General features: G+C 46.7%; 1 protein-coding gene across 1 annotated transcript; it reads left to right on the forward strand.

Moving 5' to 3' along the window:
* The first annotated feature begins 6,257 nt into the window (after positions 1–6,257).
* Positions 6,258–18,901, forward strand: LOC144132533 (cystatin-2-like). Its single transcript, XM_077665014.1, has 4 exons — positions 6,258–6,391; positions 8,111–8,343; positions 15,491–15,595; positions 18,689–18,901. Exons 2-4 carry the CDS (start codon positions 8,131–8,133, stop codon positions 18,785–18,787), a joined length of 417 nt encoding a protein of 138 aa, XP_077521140.1. The 5' UTR covers positions 6,258–6,391; positions 8,111–8,130; the 3' UTR covers positions 18,788–18,901.
* Positions 18,902–25,697: the final 6,796 nt, after the last annotated feature.

A 25,697-nucleotide genomic window follows, 5' to 3' on the forward strand; every position in this document is an offset into this window, starting at 1 on the left:
TTCAGGGATAAGCTTTGCTCTGTGAACTGTGCGGAGAAACGGTCGAATGTCACTACTTGTATCAACAAAGAACACTACAAAACAACTGTACCCGGAACACTGTCGAACTGCATAAACCGCGACATTGTGCAATTTCAAAGCTTTCACCGAGTATGGAACGTATCGTTACTTTAGATGACAATATACTTCGAATAGGCTTCCACAACACTTAATTCAAAGAACGTAGGCGCACACGTTCTCAATACAATAGCTGAATATACTGTCATTAAGGATGAATAAACTGTCGCTGGGATATTATGACACCTTAATTGACTGGTTTAACTGTATCTCACGGAAAAAGGAAGTAATTTGCCAAGAGATGTTGATTGCAGTGTTGCTTATTGATGCCTTCTTTCAGCGTCTTTCTTTCAAGCGCACGAGAACTATTCGAAATGGCTGATTACCTGGAGCGCGTATTTATCCAGCCAAAACGATCACGTAAGAAGGAATGACCTTGTGCCTAGAGCAATCAAGGTCGAAGATGGACGGCGCGTGGCACTGCTTGTGAAAACACTCCGCCACGGCCCTGAAATCGCTATCGCAAGAACCGCCATTCATCTGCCAACGCCTCTGGATGGTGTCTTTCGCAGACTGGAGCGCCACGAACTTTTCCCGGATGTGTGTTCGCAAATAACAGCTCTTGGTTTGCACTCAGAAAGAAGGGCCGCTGGATGTTTTCCACTGTGCGCCTAGAAACTGCTGCCGTCAGCGGCTTGCGTCGCGATAACCGTGTGAGCACATTCTGATCAATGACAGGCGTGGGTTTGGCCGATAACATTCCGTGCCTATTTGCTCTCCGCCTAGCCCAGTGATCTGACGCACGCCACGTGGCACTTCGACTGTGGGCGGATGCTCAAGCATCTAAACGAAGCCAAGCGCCGGTGAAAAGCACTGCGGGGAGTGCCAAAAAAATGCTTGCCGCTCGCGCTGTCCTACGTGTTATCGCGCGGCAATTGACACGGCAAAATTTAGCATAGGTTGCCTACAGAGAAAGAAAACGCGCAAACTCGCGAAGTGTTTCAGTAGGTTGGCTGATCGGTCTGAGTAGACCTCTTGTATTAAAGGAGATGAAGTTTTCGAATTGTCTGCACTTTGAAACTGTGTGCAGTGCGCCAGTCTTGGGCACAATGAACTTCTTGGTTTAAGAAAGTTTAAGTTTACTTAATTTCTGAACTTTCGAACTGGTTTTTGCAGGCCTCTGAAGTGGGATGACGGTTGCATGGTAAAAGGGTGGGTGTTTCCGACTCGTCCGCTAGTCGGAAAACGCCTTCAACACGTCACTTAATGCACGCGCAGCAAAGACAGTCAATTTCTTTGTATGGGCAATATTCTTCGGTAGCACAGGTGTTCTGTTCCCTTCGTTGACATGTTTCTGGTTCAACTAAATGTTTCCTGCAGGGTGCGGAACAAAGATTACAGCATAGCCTAATGCAGCTCGCATGCTAACGCGCAGGATACGCTACAAATGGTACGAATATAGAAAGCGCAAGTCAAGATCAAGGATGCCTTGTAGTAGGAGAAAAGATTTTATAAACACATATCATAGTAAAAGAATAGCGTTAGCTTTTGCCAAATGTAAGATGGGCTGTGCACAAAATCAATTTGAGGCATGATAACGAAATTCCCTCGCAGTAAGCCTTATTTTCTCTTTTTTGTTACATGGCTTGGCTTTACTGTACATTATTGCTTGGCACCTTTATTTGCTTGTAGTATTTCAGCTAGTGTGTTATCGTATGCCTCGTCGCATCGCCTTTTTTCTCTATTGTTGATATTACTTGAATCAGCAATCGTATCATTGATATGAATTTTATACGATACGAATAGTATCGTATTGTTTATCACGTTGGTTGTTATCTTTGTTTTACTTTTTGAGGGGACTGCTACTTTAGTTACCTGGATATGTAGTTTCATTCTTCGTGATTTTCCAGTTTGCCTCTCAGTTTAGCTTGTCATCGTAACAGCACCTCGGTGTTCCGAGCCCACTGACGCTGCCGAATGCGGCACAGGCTTGCCCATGTCTCCACTGGCCATCAATGGCAGCATAAAGTTCTCGCAGTCGCCCCGCAAATTCTAGGTGTTTCTTAGATCATTATTTTCTGCTGGTACCTTTACTATCGGGTCGAAAGTTGAACTAAAGCGAATGCTCGTGACACGACATTATCGTGAGTACTTAACCTGAGTGAGAGCAACACATCGTGGCGAACGTCTCCTTGTGACACTCGGATCACTATTCACAGCTGCGCCAGAAGTCACCTTCTCGACGCGGAATGGGTTCGCATTTTCGCCTTCCGTACAATATCCAACCCCGGCCAAGGTTCTGCCTCCAGATTTTGAGAAATAATCTTATTATGGCGGCGTATAAGCGCTGCATGAAGGCATACGTCGGCGGAAAAGAAGCGACCTCCCGACCCATGTGTCACACCGACTATCACATTAAATAAAAATTGGCAGAATGGAAACCGTGCACCAGCGCTAGTCCATGCTATTTAAATGTCTTTCTTATTAAATTTCTGCAGCTTAGCCAGTTTTGGTGGGACGGAAGCACTAAAGTAGGACGGCCTTTATTTCACATAATAACATATTTGAATGATTTATTATTGCGCCGGATTGTCTTCACCGTCTACTTTGGCACTTCTCCCACTGAGAAACTGACCACCTGTAGGCCGATGTCTGCCTAATATGAAAAAAAGCGACAGTCTTTCTTTGACATTACACAATCATGGACAAAAGTTTCCTGGTTGCGGATTTGCGGAAAAAATTATTTCTGCGTTGCCTCGCTAGCCAAGCAGATTTTATTGTTTTAAGAGATGGAGCACGCATAGGTATTTTCATGATTTTATCCTCTTCAATGATCTGCTACCTCCTGACCGCGCCGCAATGCATTGTTTTCTGCGAATCAGCACTCCACAATCTTATGTCCGTGACTGTACCAGGGCAAAGGAACTACCATATATATAATTGTCAAGCGCATACAGACGTCAGCGCCAATTGCTGCAGTAGGGACAGGACGGAAGACAACAAAAGCGTCACATCGTCTTCGAGACAACGAAATCCACCAGGAAAAAAACTCAGTCCCCAAGCGGGATTCGAACAGCCGCCTTGGAATACAGAGCAGCTTCGGACACAGGTCAAACAGACAATTCGGCCACGGGCGCCGCCTTTCCGCGCTACGTTCGTGGGCAAGGTTTATACACTTTTAAGAATCTGTTCTCCTCCAGGCGCCAGGTGCAGTGAAGTGGTTGAAACCGAAACTAGCCAGAGTTTCTTAAATCTGATTGTACATCACGTGGGTGGATGGACAGCTGAAGGTGGTATTGACGCAAACAAGTCTCTATGTAGCCGGCCCCCTCAAAAGACTGAATACTTTACTGCAATGGCCTATGGTGAACGTTAACGGGTTCCTCATTCCAAATTTTTTTCTGTAACAGCCTTACTGGGAGGCGCCCTGCACCGCCGATAAAGTTGAATGCGCAGCACGGAAAGGCGCTGAACCCAGCATGCACCTACCGTTACCTTTCAGGAGCGAACGCAACACCAGAACGAAAGGCGACGGTGGACTCTCGGAAACTCTGAGGGAGCATCGGTTATGTGCGGCGGGCGACGAGGGTTATGTAAGCAATGCCGACATGGTGGCTAATTGGTTTTTCATTTTTTAGGTTTTGGCGTGCTGTAGTTAAAAACAAGGGCTTACAGTCTCGTCTTCCTGTTCTTTTTTGTAAGCCTTTGTTGTTTATGTACAGCGCGCCAACATCTGAAAGAGGGGTGCCTAGCAGGGAGAGCTGCTGCGTAGTTCGTGCTAGAAGGCCATTGGAGAGGAGTTCGGGGTCCGCGGCTGCTTGAAGAAACCTTGGTCAAATCGAGGCTCGTTCCCACCACGAGGGTAGGAGCGCCGTCAAACGAAGGAGTTAGGCGGTGGGCGAAAGATCACGTGTGGGTTTACTCACATTACGTACGACGTAAAAGCAGACGGCAGTGTCCCTCGGCCACAGTCGTTGCCAAATTACATATGGCTCTCATTCCTTAAAGTCCCTAGTTAGAGGACGGCATCGAAGCAAAGGGTGTGACACCTGAATTTAATTTTCGCGCACAATCTGAGACTTTCTCTGCCATGTAGACACGCGCCCCTCACGTGTTTGAGCTTGAGGATGAGGAGGGGGCCGACGGTGTAGCGCATAGCTGCGGTAGGTCCGCACGAGTTGTTCCATGGCAAAATAGTTGTGTACATGTGTTCCGTCTCCTGTGCTTCACAACCCCCTACGCGTGATTCTGGCTTGGATGTGAGGAAATACCGGAAACAAGACCTTTGTCTCCAGACATGCTCGCGGCAACTAGGGATGATAACACCCGCCTGCTCGCCGCGGCAGCTCTCGGCACGCGAGAAGACACCGGAAATTGGGCCCCTTCGTGTCCAAACTTCAGCCCCACGTTCTTTCGGGTCGAAGACGGTCGCACAATTAAGGACGCTGCTAAACACGGTGATTGAAGCCAGATGTCAAATGGGTCCTTCCAGTGTAGTCCATCAGGCAAGGTTGGCTGCTTCCAGACAAGTCTTGGTGACCGCGACCTAAACGAGGCCCATGCATTAGTGTTAGAATCATTTACTAATAGCGCTGGAATCATTTATTGCGTGACGTGTAGGTACCGTAATGTCAATATAAGCTTTCAAGGTTTTGAAAGCGCTCTTACGCTTTGCTCTGTGGATCAGTGTAGGTACCGTAATGTCAATATAAGCTTTGAAGTTTTTGAAAGCGCTCTTACGCTTTGCTCTGTGGCTCAAGAATTTGCTTTTATTGGATCACGCCGAAATATATGCGCTTTGGAAACCTCGGAGGCTGAACAACCCTTTCAGTCTACGTAATTCGTCGAAATAGAAAAAAAAATGCTGTGCAATAGCGCCGAGGGCAACCACATTTTCTAAATTCTAAAAACTGATATGAATGTTACTGATGGTGGTCTACACGCCGTTCAATAAATAAGGAATTCAGCTTAGTGGTTAAAAAGGGCAATATTGATTATTATTATTTCAGTGTGATAGTTAGAGCTTGTTAGCTGTATTCTAAAGTGCTACTCCTCTTCCAATGCTTTGCCGAAAAAGAACTGTTCTTACTCATTAAGGCATTTCTTAAAATTTGCAGAACATCAAATGAAACATCCAGTACTTGACTCTATTTGTTCCACACTGCCGTGCGCTTTAAACCGGGAGTGTCGCCTTCAATTTCCAAAACGAGTGGCTAAATGATTGTGGCAGGAACACTGGATCTAGTCTCGAGCTTATGAAAAGCACCACAGACTAGAATTGTCTAGCCAAAATGTCAGAGCTTTTCCAGACTTCTAAGGGGTGCCAGAAACAGTACATATTGGACATTAGGAGGGCGAACTTTCGCAAAATATTTGAAGTGTCACTCGGCCTTCAATTCAATCTTAATACTATAGCCTCCCTTGCCGCAAGAAAAGAAAGAAAATGTCGGTAGCATCTGTTGGGGTATCTGCTGACACCCATACACCACTTCGTTACTTTCGCTGAAATCTAGTAAAAATCCGGTCTGTATTCTGCTGTATCGAAAAGTTTTCATCCACGCTAAGGGTATGTTTATGACGTTTTCCTTGTGTAATTTATTTCTAACCTTTATCTTTGTAGTTGGTCTATTGTTAGCTTTTGCTTTTTTTTTCATACGCTACCTTTTCCTACGGGACGGTATGGGGCGCTGTGTAGCCTCGTGAACCTTGTAGAGAAGTACAGAACTGCCGTTTATCCAACCGCCTTTTCTGATTCACTCCATTAGAAACATTTTAATATAACCAATTTCGTAAGCCTGCCTCAGCCTGCATCAACCGCATTCTATAAGAATGCTTGGCGATGACGTAGCAATTGTATGCAGAACCTTCGGGGCACAAAAAAAAAACTAGCGGATATTTATTAGCATCCGTCACTGATCCTCATTTTACGACCAGCATGTAGTACCTCGAGGGCCGCTCTTCTGGTTTTCTCGGCTTTACCCAGCCAAAGATGCGGGCTGACAACGACGAGCCACTTCAAAGTCTGGCGCGCCTGAATTTCCAGTTCATGAACTGCTTTCTCTCCCTTGCCGACGCACGTGTCTTCCCCCGCCGTGTAATCAGAAAGAAGAAACGGACCCACGCCACGGGCTATATCTTCCCGCACTCGAAGGCCGCGCCACCCGTCTGGAAGGCGTCTCGCTTGCCGCACTCCAACGCCCTCGCCCTTTACCCTCTCTCAGCTCTTGTGTTGTCTTCCGTTCGCAGCCGCCGTCGGAAAAGCAGCGCTCTCGTCGACGACGCCTACAGCCGACTCACCCGCTGACGCTGACACATCGCCTCCAAACACCCAAGGGTGAGTTCCGATCAACTGCTAAAGTGTATACGGGTCGACCACGACGTTAGGCAACCCGTGTTCACCGTGTGTGGGTTCTGAGAATGCATTTTGGTGGCGTATAATTGGAAAACGGCGAAGTCACGATTGTGCACCTCGTACTCGGTCGAAATTTCCGTCTCGCATTTCTACTTCCTGTCTATGGCTGCTCCGTGGCCGATGCGCCGCATTGAATTATTCTTGGCTTAATAATACAATGCTCCGAGGCTAGACTCATATCCGTTCATGTTTTATGCTGTTCTGAACTTGAGAGAGTTTAACGGCGCATGGAGAGACGATTTTCTACCTTGGTAGGTCCCGGCGCTAAGCGCAAACTTCCCTAGAATTCCCTAGACGCGGGAGATTCAACGCGAGCAATGTTAATGACTGACAGATTCGATCTATCAATGCTCCTATACTCCTGTTTTCATTCTCAGCATTTGAGGTTGTCATGTATATGATGCAAACGGGCTTCGCTTGCCAGATTAGCTGGAACAGCCCTACACGAGAGTACAATCTCGAGGCAACTTTACCCTAGCAACGTTCTGCAGCGAACAGTGCACCTGTTTGTAGTCTGGAACAGATCCGGACGCTTCATGTGCACATCCTGGCGGAAACGAGCTTGTGAACATGCGAGTATGCTGAGCACTGAGTATGCTGAGTTAGTATGCTGAGCACTGACTGCTTCCATGTGGACACGTTTCAGTTCCGTAAAGACCATAACCCTTTGCAGGTCCCACTGTACATAGTGTACAAGCGACGTCGCCTGCCGAACTGTGCGAGAAATTCAAACTTCGGGTGTACTTCAAACTGGTCTCCCCAGCCTAATGACATATTCAATTTCGGTCATACTCCAGATCGATGCTCTACATGACCAGGAGCCTCGGGAAATTATTTCTTTGACTGAATCTCTATTATACAGCGAAGCGAATTTCTGAGAAAATCGATGGCATTCCACCACAACGTAGGCAGTTATTTGTAAAGTATACGCTAGGTCCTCCTGCCACAGGGACGGATTATTACTGTCTCTTATTTCTTAAAATGCGTAGTTTCATCCTGATAGGTTGACCTTTTCAACATAAAGCACCCAGACATATCGTGTTCCCCTGAGCAAAAGGTACAGCTATGCCAAACTGCTTCTTCTCAGCCCTTGTGAGAGCGCACATTTGGATAGCGAGCACAATGGGACTGTACAAAACATCGCCAGACGAGCACACAAAGTCTTCTCTCCATCTAACTGATTTTTCTGTTGCCACAAACACATATAACCCCTGCTAGACCGCCGCCAACATGGAAAAACCTGGACGGTACCGTTCCCACTACACCAGTCAGTTCCAGCCAACCTCAATAACTACCAGGAATAACTTAACAAGCCAGTAGCTTGCAAGCATTAATATAGCCCTGTAGCTCAGAAGAACACAAATGTGCAGCGAAAACTGGCCGGTGCTGAAGCCGACGAGAATTCGGCACCTGGCGGCGGTGGGACTCTCACTGGACAATCCGGATTCCTATATTGCCTGGACACAGGGTCCATATCATCGTTCACTACTTGATTTCTTTAGATCAGCCTACCTTTTTTCATTTATTTAAGCATCTTGCTCATCTCTCATTTCATAACCTTTATACCCCGAGGGAATAAACATCGCTTGAAAAAAAAAAACTGCCATAGAAGCTAGCCCAAACCCTGGCCTTCACTTGCAGTTACTTGTGACTACCAAGCCATGGCTTCTCCGTTCGTGCTGGTGGCGATGCTCTTGGCGGCATCCGTGTGCTGTGGAGCTGCAGCTGGCTCCCGACTGGTAGGCGGCTGGCAAAAGAAGAACGTGGACGGCAACGACCTGTTCACAGAGCTGGCGCACTTTGCAGTCGGCCAGCAGGTCGGCGACAGAGAGTTCTTCGACACGGTGCTCGAGGTCACCGACGCAGAGACCCAGGTAGGTTGCACTAACGATCGAACACTAACGAATCAATATGTCGTGAATAAATCTCTATAGTGCATTCTGGGTAATTTCATCTTGGTCGGTAATTCCGTGCTGCAGCATATTATAAAGCATAGCAATGCGCATTCTTTTTGCTAGTGTGCGAAGCATGAACACCGATTCCGTAGTAATATATCTTGGCTGTTACGTGATATACCCATGGGCTTTGGGTTTTCGCTACGGCCAGTGTTCTATGCCACAGTTCCTTCACTTCGCCAATTTTATACGGACCCTTTGAAAAACACGTTATCACTCTAGATGTCTTAAGTACGTATGTTATGTGCGGTTTATATATGTAAGAAGAAAAATTACTCGGTTTTTTAATCATCACACGTTTATAGTCTAAGGTGAAAGTGCTGCAAACAAATTTGCTTAAAATAGTGTGTAGCCCTGAAAACATGAGTCATCCCCATTTAAAGAGTAGCATCCAAAGAACTGAGCTCGTACGCAGCCTATCCCGATGGGTACTGCCACAATTGCAGCAATCCTGTCAGAAAACAAAACAGTAGGATCGCAGGTCGGTGGTGTAAGGGCAACAGACTGATTGTAAACAAGTAATTGTTAAAAAAATGGTGGACTATTTAGTATGCAGCGGCCAATTGTGAAATTGGTACGAAGTTCGCCGAAATCAGACTTAAGCTCCACCATAAGACATAAGACACAGCAGCGCTGATGGGTTAACGCCCACATGTGCGGAATTGGTCATTCGTTACTCTATATTCATAGATCGCTGGAAGGAGTCCTCGTACCACTCCTGGCGCAGTGGTGCAGTGGTTCAGCGATGCGCCACTGCCTGCATTAGCAGGTGCTACCACCGGCGGGGCTTGTGAGACCCAAGTTGCGCTTCCCGAGCAATATTTCGCGACAAATAATTAATTCAACTGTCGGCAGCCGTGCGGGTCAGTTTGCTCACAATCCGATGGGCAAGTTGTGATGACGTCACTAGGTCACGTGACCAAGGTGGCGCACATGGCCCAAAATCCCGTGGGCACACAGAGGGACCTCACACTGAACGGCTAAGCAGATGAGTGCCACCGTAATGTTGGATGTTAAGCCTCCCAGGAGGATTGCCCAGACCACGTATCCCGGGAAGGCACAGAAACTAACCTAACCTAACCTCTGGTGCTACCGTATTAGAGGAAATGGTGTACCTAATAAAAAGTTTTTGCTTAGAACGTAGCCATCACACTTCATTGCAGAATACATAATAATAATAATTGGTTTTGGGGGGAAAGGAAATGACGCAGTATCTGTCCCATATATCGTTGGACACCTGAACCGCGCCGTAAGGGAAGGGATAAAGGAGGTAGTGAAAGAAGAAAGGAAGAAGAGGTGCCGTAGTGGAGGGCTCCAGAATAATTTCGACCACCTGGGGATCTTTAACGTGCACTGACATCGTGCACAGCACACGGGCGCCTTAGCGTTTTTCCTCCATAAAAACGCAGCCGCCGCAGTCGGGTTCGAACCCGGGAACTCCGGATCAGTAGCCGAGCGCCCTAACCACTGAGCCACCGCGGCGGGGCCAGAAAACAACTCAAGTTCTCTTTGTATATAATTTCTTGACTGCTCTTGCTCTCGAGAGAACGTCTGAATAAAAAAAAAAACTAAACTAGAACAAAGTTATTTCACGAAGGTAAATTTTCAGGGTTACACAGGCACTAAAGACATTAAAGCTTTTAAGAAAAATCGGTTTTATTATGATGTTTTTGTTTTTGCACGCTATATACGTAATGAGGAAATGTTTGCTTACTTCTCGCTCGAGCGCTCTACAGAGTGGTGTGTTTTTCTAGGGGGCCTATCTCATAACCGGCAAAATAAATCCCCGCAAAACTGCAAGACAAGATGACTTCATGTGTGCCGAAATTTTGAAATACACTACTGAATGCGTAGGCGGCACCTTGAAATTCTTCCTTTTCAAATATGCATTGTAAACGGAGCATGGCCATACAGATAACGGTTTAAAACTTGCAGTATAAACAACCTAAAAGCAGCCAAGCCGCACAGCGTTTTTAAAGCGTGCTGCTGCGTTGTGCACGAGAGAACTCTAGTTAGCAAATAAGGTGCGAAAACGGAAGCCGCCTCAGCGATTTGTAATTCGCAGAATGTAGCCTTCGCTTTGATCTCTTCGCTTCGATGGTTTTAAGGCCACACCCACCAGACACACTCAAAAACTGCTTCTACGTGGGGAAGGCTTTGACAGTTCGGCCTCTGATGTACTGGCGCAAGCTGCAGCTCTGAAAGAGCTACCAGCTCTTAAAGAAACGGCGTACGAGGGCATATGCTCGCTTGGAGTTAAGCTTTATTACAGTGGCCTCTTGTCCATACACACTCCAACAGTTTATCTTGACTGGCCCTGCCCATAACCACCGCTTTAAAATTTGCTCGGGTTAACGCGCACTAACTTTGACCACTATCAACTTATTTAGCAAGGAAAGCGTACCAGGGGGCGGCAGAAAGTTAGGTGGGCGGATGAGGTTAAGAAGTTTGGGGGGATATGGTGGCCGCATCTGGTAAAGGACGGGTTAACTGAAGAGACATGGCAGAGGCATTTACCCTGTGGTGGGCGCAGTCAGGCTGATGATGAACTTTTTGCGAGCTCTTTAAAGAGCACATAAAAAGAACATGCATGCCACCGTGGACATCAATTTTGATACCAATTTGAGGCAAATTTCTTCCTTGTACTAGAAAACTTGTGCCTTGGACTTCTATACAGGTCATGAATTGTAGTGTTCCGTTGTACATATAGCCACCTTGAAGTTAGCAGCGCAGTGTAAGACACACACAAACATAAGACAAAGAATGAAGAATGTATCTCAGAAAGCGCTGTTAACTTCAAGACGCTTCATATCCAACGAGCCCGCCAGAACCTCTAAACGCAATTCATTTCTTGTTTGCCATGCTACTGTCATTGCTCAGAAAAATACATGCCCGTACTATGCTCGAGTCTGATGTGTACGTACCACGCACACTCAATTCCAAGCTCATTAGAGGTAGTCTTTCAGTTTCTTTCTTTTTATTTTCCTTCTGAAAGCTCCCACCCTGCCCTGCACTGGCATAGTGGTCGCCCGCAGCGGTCCTTCAGGTCACTCATATTTGCTGCTTTTTTTTGCCCTTCGTTGCCCTCTCGACGTGTAGGGTAACCCACTGGGAATCGCCTGGGCCCGTTAGCACAAACGCGAGCCTCTAAGTCCAGACTAAAATCCGAATCTCGTCTCATTATAACCTAAGGTAAATCTGGACTTCCCTGGTTAACCTCACAGCCTTTCCGTCCTTCTCTTTCTCTCTCGTTCTCTTAACCTTTCTTTCTTTTCTTTGCGGAATGTTTGCACGAGCGATGCGAGGAGTCTGCGACAATAAACCTTCCTACGGTTACAGAGGGCACTGCGAAAGGGCTCTCAGAGTTGCCTGCTTGTACGCGGCGTTGGCGCCCCGTGTGCCTGGAAAAACACCGTTAATGCGGTAATACGCTGCACGCGCGCTTGTCCCAAGGCCGCGAGACACCGACATAGTAGGCGTGTCGTGTTTTGCCGGGTTTCGCGCCGGCTAAAGGTGGACGGAAGGGTCGTAAATCTTCCACGCTTACGTTGTCTCGCAGGATTGCAAAAACACCTCGAATTTTTTTTTTTCGCTTTTCTTCATATTGCACGTAGCTATGCAAACTGAACTTCCTCCTGCTGAGCATAGCTATACAGTCGCAAAAAAAGAAAAACTCTCTGACGGGATGCGAACTGAAAGAATGCTGAAATGATTTTTCGTTCATTAATGAAAGGCTAAAAAAAAAACTGACGACTTAGGAGCATTGTTTATACATGGAAATGGAGGAAAGTGCTGAGATTTTTTTCAAGGGAATGTTAATCGCTCGTAAAGAATACTTTATGTCCAACAATTTCGAAATAAAACATTCAAAATTGGAAAATTGCTAGATATTTTTAAGGAAATATTGAAAGTAGTAATCGATTCTTCTCATATGTAGCAAATTTTTCTTTTGAACTGTTTCCATCGATCTCATCGTGCAGTTAAGACTTCCATAGAAAAACAATGGGGAACGCCTTTGAGAATAGCAAAAACGTTAATGAAAAAAACGTGAGACTGCCGTCAGGTGGTCTGCGGATATATTGATTGTTATAGTCAAATATTATACGAAAAGAGTGCGTTCTGGAACGGTTTCCCTCTTAAAAATGCTTTTGTCCGGAATATTTTCGCTCTAAGTAAATAAAATAATTGAACTGCTTTCCTGAAAAAGCCTAATAAGGTTAAGGGGAAGTTCTTGTAGGCCATAAAATTCGTGCCTGCGAAATTCGAAGAGGGGATAAGAAGGCTGAACTCCCTGAGTATGGCCCGCTGTTCGGAGCTATCTGTTGACTACAGCACCGAGCCCCGCCTCGGGGCAGCGGCCGGCGGGACCTTGGAGTCGAAATTTCAGATGAGAAGAGTGGAATAGACTTGAAAGACAGGAAAAGCTGAGTTAACCGTACCCAGACTTCCGCTGTCGCCGAGAAAAGTTATTTAATTTATTTTTTTTTATACCGGCTTCAGGTTGGGTGCGGCAGTTGGGCGGTGTAAGGATTCTGGCGACAGTCCGTCTGATTTAGCTGCGTAGTCGGCCCGGGACACCTGCAGCCGGGGTCCCTGCACGACGATAGGCATCTTCGTTCCCACGGCCTGTCCCCGCTTGGGTTATTGGATTCGAGACGGAGGATTCCACTGCCGTTTGTAAACAACATAGTTCCCGGAAGATCGACCGTGCGGCACGGAGGCAGTTAGCGGCCGCCAGAACCGAGCAGGGGTGGCTCACCCCTTCAACTGTGCCTGCTCGCCGGCGCCTCGCCCATTCGGACTTCCCGGAAGACGTGTTCGGCTTAACAGCGTGAGAACTGTCGTTCGGACGCGAAGGCAACGCTCTCTCTGGTGGGGGAGATGGTCCAGCGGCACCCTCTCTCTCTCCGGCGAGACATGTGACGAGGGCGTGCCCCTATGTGAAGTGGTGTGTGTGTGCGACAGCGCAAGTTAGGCTACACCCAACCTGGCGAACACGTCCTCGAACCTGGGGAATCCTAGGGACCGGACCCTTTTAAAACCGGACGACGAGTGCCGTGGGGAAGGAATCCTCGATCATCCTCAGATCTTCTCAGTTCATCCGATCTTCCCCCATCACCTTCAAATGGATTCCTAAATCTTGTAAATAATGTAAAATAAACCCCCTGTACAGTTTCTTTCATAACCAAGTCCGACAACGTCATTCGTAGAAGGGACCTGCGGCGCTGAAAGAGTCAGCTCACTCAACGACCCCTCATCTCTAACAGCGTTAATCGTATTTGCCTTGTTTGGGCAGAAACTGCAGTAGTAATCCTAGCGCACTTGGCAACCATAACCAGAAATTCAGTACCAGCGCATTTTTTTCAACGGGAAATTGTTTATGAAGGCAATTTTTTCGCATATTATAAGACTGCATCATAACAACCAATATATCCTGAGATCCCCATTCGGGACACTTGTAGTTTCCTGCTGTTTATTGTCAAATACGCGCCTCATTGGTTTTCTATGGCACTGTTAACCACTCCATGCAAGCTCAGTACAAATTTTAAAAGCAAGAATTTGCTACATATCCGAATGTGAGACAATTACCATCAACATGTTCACAACAGTGCATTAAAATATTCCACAGTCACATCTTAGTTAAAAGTATGTTCAAATGTTTGGGGAAAGCACCCAAAGTGAAGTATATTTGTCATAAGGCAGTAATTCCTCCTTGACATCCGCCCAGTCGCAGCCATACGGCTAAAAAGGAAAGCTGTGCAGCTTTCTCCCAAACGTCGTAGTTGAACGCTTCACCGGAGGAGTCGCTCTACCAACTGAGCTAACCGCGACGGCAAGCTTTTGGTAGGGCGAGAGCGAATTGATCAATAACTCGAAGTGGCAGCAGTGTCGGCCAGATGTTTAAAGGAATCCCCCAAGGCGGAGTAGATTTGTATTAAGGGAGTGATTTCTCGTGGACATTCACGCAAGCGCAGCCATACAGCTAGAACGGAAAGCTCAACAGCGTTCTCGGAAACGTCATCGTTAAAGAAAAATTGGTCCTGGTCCGGGGCTTGAACATGCAGGTGCAGCCGTATGGCTGCGCGTGAGTGGATGCGAGTGTGTAATTACTCCCTTATTAGTTAAAGGTAAGAGAACAAGATACGTGGGCAATTGTGATAGCCACAAATTTAGTGGAAAAGAGCGCGAAGCGCAGCGGAGAGGAAAGACGGGACGAGCATTGTATTTTTTCTTGTCCACTGTGTTTCGCGCTGTTCCCACATAATGTCCTACCCACTAGCTCGGCTGTCCGTGTTACAAATTTAGTCTTGTTGAATTTTTTTTTCAATCAGCAGCTGCCTACTTCGCTTTGACAGTGAATAATCGGGCAATAACGAGGGTGCTACCAATCTGTGTTTAAAGCGGGGCGCGACGAAGCCATATCCCGTACTTTTCTGTTGGGCGACTGGTCATGCGGTCACCCAAGTATATTACAGCCTTTACCGTTGGACTTCCCTTCTTCAAACCTGCTAAAGAGCTTTTTTTTTCGTGTTAACCTTTTCTATTTCGGCAGCAAATATCCTACTCTTAGAGGACATATTTCAGGTGCTTTCCTTAGGAATACCCTCATTTACTGACTGGCATCAGGTTCGCTATGGTTTGTACGGCGTGTATGAAACGCAGTTTCAGTCTGACATTCATTTTAAAGTCTAGTCTATCTGTCGATATAGATTATACTTGCTGCATGCTGAATCTGTACCTCCTTCTGGCGCAGCCCATACTGCGTTCTGCTGGAAAGATATGCGCACTCAATGCGCTTGGCAATATTGATAAGCAAGATGGCCTCAAAGAAAGTGACTTCAAATTAGTCTCGTGCATAAAAAATGTGCAGAAATAGACTACATGGTGTGTCACTTACTACATACGTGTTTTACATTATTGCAGCACTCTGTATTTTGCTGAAGGGCGTGTTTGTAACCGTGTTTAAAATTTCATTTTTTTCCGCTGTCTGATTAGATCAGATCTCAGTTGCAGGTTATCGCAGCGCTTTCCAACAGTTTGTGCCTTTGTTTTTGCCTCTACGCAGGTTGTGGCCGGCACGAACTACCGGCTCACTTTCAAGATTGCCGAATCAACGTGCCGCGTGACCGAGACGTACACCAAGGAGCTGTGCCTGCCCAAGACGCGAGACGTAAGCACAGCTGCTAAATTCTAGCTGCAATATCGCGAGTCATTCTTAGGCGTAAACTATGGCACTCACACTGCTTCCTAGCCTGCGCCCATCGCTCTTGCAGTTAAGCTCCTTTTCTGCCTTACAGCTTTCACTTCACAGATCAACTCCATTCATGAAACAAAATTGACTCCGGCGTTCTTGATCATGCGAGCGCAGCACACCTGGAATTTATGTAGACAAGAGCAGAAAGCATTCAAAACAAGAAAGCCATTTTTATGTTTCACGCTAGAATATATCTTGCGTACATTTATTAGGTGTTCAATCTTTCTTGCTCCTACCGCGCGCCGATCCATTTTGCCCCGATGGCGACGCGCGTATTACATGTGGGCGACAAAACTGCCCTTATTTGCATAGTGCGCGGCTGAAAATTTTGACATATCAGAGCTACCAGTAAGCACTACAGGCTACGTCCACGCGTGCATTTAAGGTAGCCGGAAAAACATATTGTCTGGTTATTCTGCAGTCGCTGACAAGCCATAGTTTCTGCAACTAATCTGTTGGATACCACATACAACGAAGAGAGCAATCATTGGGGCTGGTTGGTTGAGTGCAGGCTACATAAATCGCCACAGGTTACCGACGTCCACAGCGAGTAAATGGCTATACGCGGCACTGCGTTATCACGAACACACCTGGCATGGAAAATATAGCCTCCTATATTTTCCATGCCTGGGCATCGGCTCCAAAGCGGCTGTTCAGGCAAAATCTAGGTGACCAGCGCTCTTTGCGCGCAACTGTGAGGACGTCTTGAGAGAATGGAGAGGAGGCTGTTGCTTGTTCAGTCTCTGCCACGAGCGCGTTCTCTGCGATGCGAGCGCCTCATCACGGCCAGCGGCAAAACTAGGCGCGCCGCGAAGAGCGAAGTGCTTCGTTCATTGCCCAATGAACTATGTGTATTTTCCGATGCAGGCGCCTCTTCGTGGCGCGCACCTCATTCATCGCCCCACGCGTACGTTTGCCTATCGCCGATTAGCGGCGCTCGCAGCCTTGACGAAAATCCGACGCTCGGCAGCCTCTAATCTTGGCGCTGATGACCAGGAATGGAAAATAGGAGGCTATGGGCTGGGCCGCTCCCAATCGTTCGTTTGGGATAGAGGCTGAAACATATAGGCAGCGTGTGCAACATTTTCTTAAAAAAGCGCCTTCACACGTGTCACGTGAAGTGTCTGATGTGGGTCTAGAGGTGTTGGAATGTTTTTGTTTGGTTTATGGAGGTTTAAGGTCCCATAGCGACTCAGGCTATGAGGGACGCCGTAGTGGAGTGCTCCGGAAATTTCAACCACATAAGGTTCTTTATCGTGCACTGACATCGCACAGCACACAGGCCTCTAGAATTTCCTGTGTGCTGTGCGATGTCAGTGCACGTTAAAGAGACCCAGGGGTTGGAAAGTTTTCTGTGGCGTAAACACATTTCCATTCTGATCAGTCCGCAGGACCACTATAAGTCTTACTAGTTCGGCGTCTTTGAAATACTCAAAGACGGTCAAGCATCGTTTGGCAAAGTTGATACCGTTGCTACTGACACGACGGGAAGAAGTGCACTTGTGTGCACTGCCATCCATGGTCGTCGAACCCCTAATGCAGAGACCTTTCTGGTGCTACAGTAGCAGGTGCAGCCGGGAAAACTTGTTGATAGTTCACTTGCACGGCGTTTTAGCCTCCTGTCTCATTGCTCGCATATGTCCGAATCATTGGTTGAGGCGATTTCTTTCCGTGCGGACTCTACCTCGCACTGAATAGGAAAAAGGTAATTTCGAAAAACTGCGTATAACGAGGTGCTTTACAAACAAGATGAGCGCGTCTTGCAACTCTCGATTCTAATTTTCATGATATGGAAGAGCGCTCATTCTCCGCTTGAGCGTGACGATCACGAGAAATAGAAACAAAGAAGTTGTGGCGTCAAGCAAAATAGTATGTTGGTCAACAGCGCTCAGTGCTTCGTTTACGAGCTTGAATTGACATGCAAAACGACCAATGTGTACAAAAAGGCAGATGCGTAAAAAAACGACCTATGTCGCCACAAAGGCAGGAGCCTCAATAAGCAGCTTTGTTTTGAGAGGCCATGTTCAAGTGAAAATATGGCGCCCACCGGCAACATTGTGACGCATATTACAAAGTTCCTCTTGAAATGTAAATTGAGCCTGTGCACACTGATGTTGGGAAGCAAAAACATAATCTAAAATTGGTGAGCCAGGGAAATAACACAAGCCTTCTAATTATAACAAAAGCGGACAAATATGTGAGCTTTCCTGTCTATCACTCTGCAGAAAAAAAAATTTTAACCTCAGAAATCAAAGCGCCAAGGCCACGAAGAGCACAATGCGAACATTTTCCGGTCGTGACAGCTTAGACAAAAATATCCTTGTGCGCCTGCCTGCCACTATTAAGACTTTCCATCGCTTGAACAATACACAGTTGCCCTCAATAACAGGTCATTACATTCGCATTGTTGTGTTTGTCCCATTTGTCTCAAACCTAGCTCTCTTCAATTCAACACAAACAACAGCAATTGTACAGTGCCAAGTACCCATCTCTTCAATACACGTCCACGCCAACATGTGTTTATGCGCCACATCGATGGTGCCTAGAAGAAAGGGCAACGCGCAGGATGCTTGAATGACACAGCTGCCGTATTCTGTTCAGCGCGAGCCTGTGTTTTTGAAACGATTTTGCCCTTGCGGGGAGAAAACACAAGAAACATTAGGCAGTAACTTGCTGCATGTTTTATCTTTATAATTCCTATTGGACATGTATAAAAGGGGCAATTATAACGGTAAGAAGAATAAGGCAAAGAGTGGATCTTGATATGTTATGCGGAGGGCCACGCTTTTGTAGGCGGTTGCTGTAACGGCACTTTGATACATAGATAAACTGAATATCAGAAATCACGTCTTATTGATCACAACCTTTTGCGGGGAGAAGAGTTCACATTTCTGCTGTCTCCTGTAAGTATGGGATCAATTTCTAAAGAAACCGGTGCCATTTTGTGGGCAGGTTGGTGAAGCCATTCTGCGTTACATAATAACTTTTTCTTTTATTTTTCTGCCACAGGTGAAGGACACCTGTACCGCGGTCATCTATGATGTTCCTTGGCTGAACCAGCGCTCCGTCTCCTCGTTCACTTGCAGCGCCGTTGCTGCTTCCACGTGAACACGTAGGACACGAATAATTTAAGTGTCGGACCTCTACTTAGATATAAAAGCAAATTTGCACTGCCTAATTTCAGTAGAACATGAAATAAAGCTCATAGAGATTTCTTGCTCATTTCCGTAACCTCTTCAGGCGCTGTGCCTACAACTGTGGCCGCGAACTAACATATTTTTTTTTTTCACCTCTACAAGACAAAGGCGAAAGATTGCTACGAGAGTGAGGAGAAGCCAGATGCACGTATCCCGCCTCTCCCCCCGACCTGGACAGGGCGCAAGCCACGATACTCGGACGCCTACAAACAAAGGCAATTCTTAGCCCTTACCGATTATGTTCAGTTACAAACGGTGAATATCACCCTGCATGCTCGCACTGCGGGGACGGGACGCACGCCCCCCAAGACCATATATTACGGGAATGCGCTAACAAACCCCCTCCGACGACACTCTTGCCAGCTGCCTCGGCGGAGGAATGAGACACGCTCTAGGCCAGTTCAAGAAAAACAACGAAACTGGCCATCATCACGCGAGCTCAAGAGGTCGCCCGCGACTGGAGGCCACTCTTGACTCGCCCCAGCCGCTGCTAATCCCTTCCAATTTGTGGCAATAAAGTTGTAACCACCACCGGCCTCTACAAGACAGACTACACACTTCAACTTCCGTGCTACAAACATCGGGACCTTCTTTGTCAATTTCTAGCGCCATCTGGTGCAGCTGCGTCTAAGTGCGTTTGTGTATTGGAAGTGAGAATGGGCGGCTTAGCGTTTTACGGCAGCACAGGTCATTACTTGAAGTTTTAGTGCTCGTCCTTTCTATGTGATGATGATGATGAGTGATTCAATTTAACACGAAATTTTCATAAGGTAATGTAGTAAATATGGTCCAGTTTCGTTTTCACAGAGGAGGAAAAAGTGCGGTGGCGAGCTTTTAAATCCGCGTCCTCTTCCTTACACATCTGAAAATTCTTTAATGTTCTTGTCTCCATTCCTCCTCCTTCTACGTTGTTCCAAATTTTTTTGTTTACTTATTCTTTTTGTAGTGTTATTTGTCATTCTACTTGTACGCTTCATCTCCCCCCCCCCCCCCCTTTTCCTGACATCGCCTATGTCATTTGCAAGGGGCAAAAACTGCCCTACACGTGATCCGCGCCAGCGCGATGACATATTGCATATCTCAATATGACCAGAACAGTTCTTCAGAACCACCGGAATTTACATTCTGGCTGCTCAAAACATCCCTGACAAAATGAGCATCTGTAGTCGTTACGCACGTTAAAAACAGCGTATCTATATGCCCAACATTACTTAGAATTGGGGTGATAGCTTAAATAAGTGCATAACCACGGAGTGTACCAGCAAAAACACGAAGTTTTGATTTCCGCTTTTCTTGTTTTGAAGTGCAACGTTTTTTTTTTTTCAACATTCTTTCTGGCACATGAGTGTGATTGTGCGCAATGCTGCACCTTCGTTGTTGACATATCGCAACATACGATTCCTGCGCTTCCGTAGCTATACAGCTAACTGGGGTACAGTTCAGAGTGAGCTTATGTTAATGCAGCACCTTCCCGTGGCCGCCTTGCCCGGCGTTCACAAGAGAGAAAGATGACCACGGATATAATAATCTAAGCTTTCATTTGCAGGTTTTTTAACAGAGCATCACTCAACAAGTGGCGGAACGCTAAGTTGTTGTCCCTGTATCAAACTGGTTCGAGCAACCAATTCGTCCATTACGTTCCGACACCAAGCACCGCGGCAGCCCTCAAACGTATAATATCGTACCGAGAACTTTCTCACCTGGGAAAGCGCAATTACGTAGGGGTTCCGAGCTCTTTCCCGCGCCGACGATCCGAAAGATTCTTCGTAATTTCTCCACAGTCATGTGATGCACAGGACTACTGCGCACATTTCTCTGTCAACAAAGAAGTCTAAGGTACCGCTAGGAATAAACGATCATATTGCGGGCTCGTCTGATGCTGGTGATGTTGATCACTTCTGACTTAAAGGCACACAAAAAATAAACCTCGTCTTTAATTGTGAACAAAAAATAAGATAAGTCCATAAGGCTTGCCGCAGTAACTCGGCTGTCGGCACAATTGGGACTTTACATTTGGTGCACGCAGTGTAACATACGCAGTAAGCCAGTGGTCAAGTTGCGGCGGCGATTTTGTTTGCATAATGGCCTTGTCCCGTGCACCAAACAGCGGTATAATTCGACTCTGTTCGAACTTGCACGCTCGACTGATGCCCGCCTAAGCGCAGTGCCCAGATTGGTGCGCAGATTGCTGTATTATTTACGTTCATATACCAATAGAATGCAAAAAATTGTCGGTGGTTTAGCCATGATTAAACCTGAAGTGACGCGATAGCTGCAGCTGGCAGAGTGGAACTTGCTCAGTTGAATTGCAAAGTCAGTCTTTCGCCGCACCGTTTCGCTGGGCTTTCTTCTTCTCCTTAGTACACATGGCACATACCCACGCAGGGGGATTTGCCAAGATTCAGTAGATCCTTCTTGATCTTCGTCTTCGACCCTGTTGACACGGCGCATGCGCACAGCTGTATAATTGTTTTTTTGGGGAAAGGAAATGGCGCAGTATCTGTCTCATATATCGTTGGACACCTGAACCGCGCCTTAAGGGAAGGGATAAGAGAGGGAGTGAAAGAAGAAAGGAATAAATAGGGGCCGTAGTGGAGGGCTCCGGAATAATTTCGACAACCTGGGGATCTTTAACGTGCACTGACATCGCACAGCAAACGGGCGCCTTAGCGTTATTCCTCCATAAAAACGCAGCCGCCGCGGTCGGGTTCGAACCCGGGAACTCCGGACCAGTAGTCGAGCGCCCTAACCACTGAGTCACCGCGGCGGGTAGCACAGCTATGGCAGCTCGGTTTCTCCGTCGCGCCGCGCCACCGGCAGCAGCAGCTGCTCCTCACCACGTGGCTGGTCACGTGACCAACTACGTGATGAACCACGTGATCAGCCACGGCGCCGCGCCATCGGCAGCTGCTCCGCACCACGTGACCAACCACATGACAGCGTGGCGGCGCCGTCAAGTTGAGGGCTCGAAATGCTACCGTAGTGTAGCTATCGCTACATAAAAATACCAGCCGACAAGGTTACAGTGGATACGCGCCTTCAGTAGGCGCCACATACCGTGCGAAACGTCCCAGACACAACTCTTCAGCAGTTGTTTACAAACCGCACAGAGGGAGAGTAATGTTTTAGTAAACACGAACACGCTGTCACGTGAAAAACCGTTGTAAGTTGGCTGAGCTCACTTGTTGCCCTCTGGAACGCTTGGGCTGAATAATCAGTATATCAGATATGTGGTTATTTTGCTTAGCATTCACCACCTATCAGTGGCAATTTCGCCGCGTGAGTACGTCCAATGTCTACAGAGAAGCTCAGCAACTTCTGGTTATAGCGGCTTGAAAGGACGCAAAAGGTTCGGGCGTGCGTTTTTTGCTCCGAAAGAGGCCACATCACCTTCATCAACAGCCTGACTACGCCATCTGCTCCACAAAAGCCTCTTCCATATCCCTCAATTAACTCTCCTGTGCCAGCTGCGGCCCTGGAAAGTTCTTGATCTCTTCCGCCCATCTAACTTTTTGCCACCACCTGCTACGCTTCCCTTCCCTTGAAATTAAGCCTATTTCCCTTAAGGACGACCGGTTATCTTGCCTTCGCATTACATTCCGTGCCCAAGCCCATTGCCTCCTCTTGATTTCGACTAGGATTTCATTAACCCGCGTTTGTTCCCTCGCCCACTCTGCCCTCTTCCTGTCTCCTAACGATACCCAGCCGCCGCGGCGGCTGAGTGGTTATGGCGCTCGGCTGCTGTCCCGAAGGACGCGGGTTCAATCCCGGCCGCGGCGGTGGAATCTCGATGGAGGCGAAGTTCTGATGCCCGTGTACTGAGCGATGTCAGTGCACGTGAAAGGACCGCAGGTGGTCTAAATTTCCGGATACCTTCACTACGGCGTCTCTCATAGCCTAAGTTGCTTTGGGACGTTAAATCCACATAAACCATAAACTAAACTTAACGTTACACCGACTATTTTTCTTTCCATAGCTAGCCGCACTGTCCTCATCTTGAGCAGGACCTTTTTCGTTAGACTCCATGTTTCTGCCTGGTAGGTGAGTACCGATAAGATACTGCTGTCACATACTAAAGAGGCCTAGGACCTAGTAATCGTGGGTGCACGCCTTTAATAATTAATTACAAACGATGTTGGACCACCATGTTTCGGACTCGGATGCCGCCAGCGCTAAAGAGCGCCTCGATGTCACGCTCGGCAGGAGAACCTCGAGTGGCACATTTCTGGTGACGTCAGTGTCGCGGGAAAGCACTGGTTGTTCTTATGAGCAACCGCTGGTACGGGCAACGTCACAATAATTGTGGTAAGTGCACCTTTACGCCACTCGATGCAAGTTTAAATGCCGAGCGTCTCTTCAGATAACACTCATATGTAGCATTGCACTCTGCTTGAGTTTGCTGTCCTTTACGTATTGTGTTCCCCTTTGTGCGCTCTTCATAGTCATTTATTATATTGAGTTTATTACAACTAGCCTACATGTTCTATGATTCTTGTTTTCAGTGTATTTGCATTGTTGTCATATCAACCTTTGCATTTATTGCAACACTTTGCTCCTTTTTTTACTGGAAATTAAGTTATCCGGTTACCCCCCCCCCCCCCCCCCCCACACCCTATTTAATGCCCAAATGGGCCCTTAGCCTACTATATAGATGAAAGATAAACTACATTAATTTATGTTGCATTCACACCTGCAACTAAAACTTGCCCGAAGGCATCTCCTTACGCCCGTATTAGAAATATCGTTTTTTTGCGTTTAGAAGTCTGTGTCTGTACCCATTTTACGCCAAACGTTTTATTCAGGCGTTTTCTAGACCCTATTGCACTGTTTTCTTCAGGCAACCTGTACAAAAATTTGTCGTTAACCGGGACCAGTTCAGAACCATGCCGCTGAAGGCAGGAGTTGAGTTGAGGTGTTGAATGCTAGAGGTGGGGTTAGCCTTGCTTTATCTGCCGGCAATTGCTCTACCGTGCTGAAGGGAGGGAGCTAGATGAATACAGCGCTGATGCTTTCTTTGGTGAGATCGCCAACAGAGATGGCTTTGTCAACATGGCTTGACACACAGTAGGCATAGGGGACGCGGGCACAGCTCGAAGATGTACTGCAGCTGCGAAGTCTCACATCGAAGTCGAATAACGTGAAGTCATCACTGAATTCAAGAAGCACATAGGAGCGTCGTAAGTAGGAGTTTTTGACGCTCTTGTACCCATTGCGCACAATAATGAGTAAATGACCGCTGCGGGTCACTGCGCATTTTGTTTCATTTGCAGTTGGTTGATGTTTGCTGCTATACATCAAGGTTGAGACGAAAACCAACTGAAAGAAAAATTCACGGGCGATCAATGCGGTTCATGCGTAGTGAATGGGTTAACTTATTGACAAAGATTTCGTGAGGGCTTTATGTTGAAGTGAATTTACTGATATTAATAACGGCTTAAGCTCTTTGCTGCCCTGCTGCAGTGGTTTAAATCTCCCGCCATTCCTTGTGACTTGCTTCATGCTCGCCAGATCGCGGTGCTATCACGAAGCCATTTCCGCAATTGTTGTTAGCTCTGAACACGACCGACATTCTACACAGCGTGTGGCGCTAGGCAACTTGGGCAGTGATGAGAACCTTGTGTCGAATTACAGTGCAGAGAAAAAAAAAGTATTTTCAAGCCTAGAAACAGAGCGAAGCCAATCAAGTGTGGAATAGTTTTATATCATGCTTTTTATTTTTACAAAGGAACGCGAAAACTTGGATCTGTTAAGGTAGGCACGCAGCTCAACAGGAGTTTTGGAGCCCCAGAAATCTTGGCCGTATTTTGCTTTGTGTTGCTGCCGAAGATAGCACGAAATAGTCAGCATAAAAAGATATTGCATCGTCCTTTGCACAAGCATAGCAGGGATGTCCCATGAAATTAATTTTTCGCCAGGCCTTGCGGTCTAGCGAAGAACTAGACAGGATATAGGTTTTCTAGCAACCATTTCGGAGAAACACAGCAGGAATGAAGGAAATTTAAATGTTTAGAAGTTTAGCGTCACAAATTTTAGAAATGTTAGAAATTTAATGTTAGAAATATTGGAAATTTAAACATGGATTTAAACGTCAAATAATGTAAGGGTATGCGAGTGTCACGCACTGATATCACCCCTGCTTGCTACACATTAAATAATATTGCTTCGGATCCCGTCACTTCTTTCAAATACTTGGGTTCCATAAAAATTATAACCTTAGCTGGAAGCAACACTTTGATTACATTATTAAGGACAGTTACTGCAGGCATGGTTACGTGCACCAGAACCTTTATACAGATCATGTCCCTTCTAAGCTATCTAAGTACAAAAATGTAATACGTTAGAATTAGAATATCCTTCATCCGGGCAACGGCGATCGAATTCCGATGGAGGCGAAATTCTAGAGGCCCGTGTACGGTGCGATGTCAATGCACGTTAAAAAACTCCAGGCGGTCGAAACTTTCTGAGCCCTTCAATACGGCGTCCCTCATAGCCTGAGTCGTTATGGGACGTTAAACCCCATAAACCAAAGCAGAATATCCTTCTCTAGTTTAAGACTCCGGTTTTGCAAACATGACATATTCACTCTAGAAAGTTCAAAATAATTCAGCGCCTTTCATTCTTTCCAACTACTACCGCACTGGCAGCATTACTTCAGTGAAACTAACGCTGCCACTGCCAACTCTTGAGATGCGTAGGAAAGTGTCACGCCTTATCCTTTTTCACAAAATTTATCATCATAGCCAGTTGAAGCATGCATTCATTTCGCTGCCATCGTGTCGCTCTTCTCTCTTCGACCACTCTTATAGAATAAGCGTCATGAA

This window comes from Amblyomma americanum, chromosome 5 (assembly GCF_052857255.1).
Source record: "Amblyomma americanum isolate KBUSLIRL-KWMA chromosome 5, ASM5285725v1, whole genome shotgun sequence".
Classification (NCBI taxonomy): Eukaryota; Metazoa; Arthropoda; class Arachnida; order Ixodida; family Ixodidae; genus Amblyomma; species Amblyomma americanum.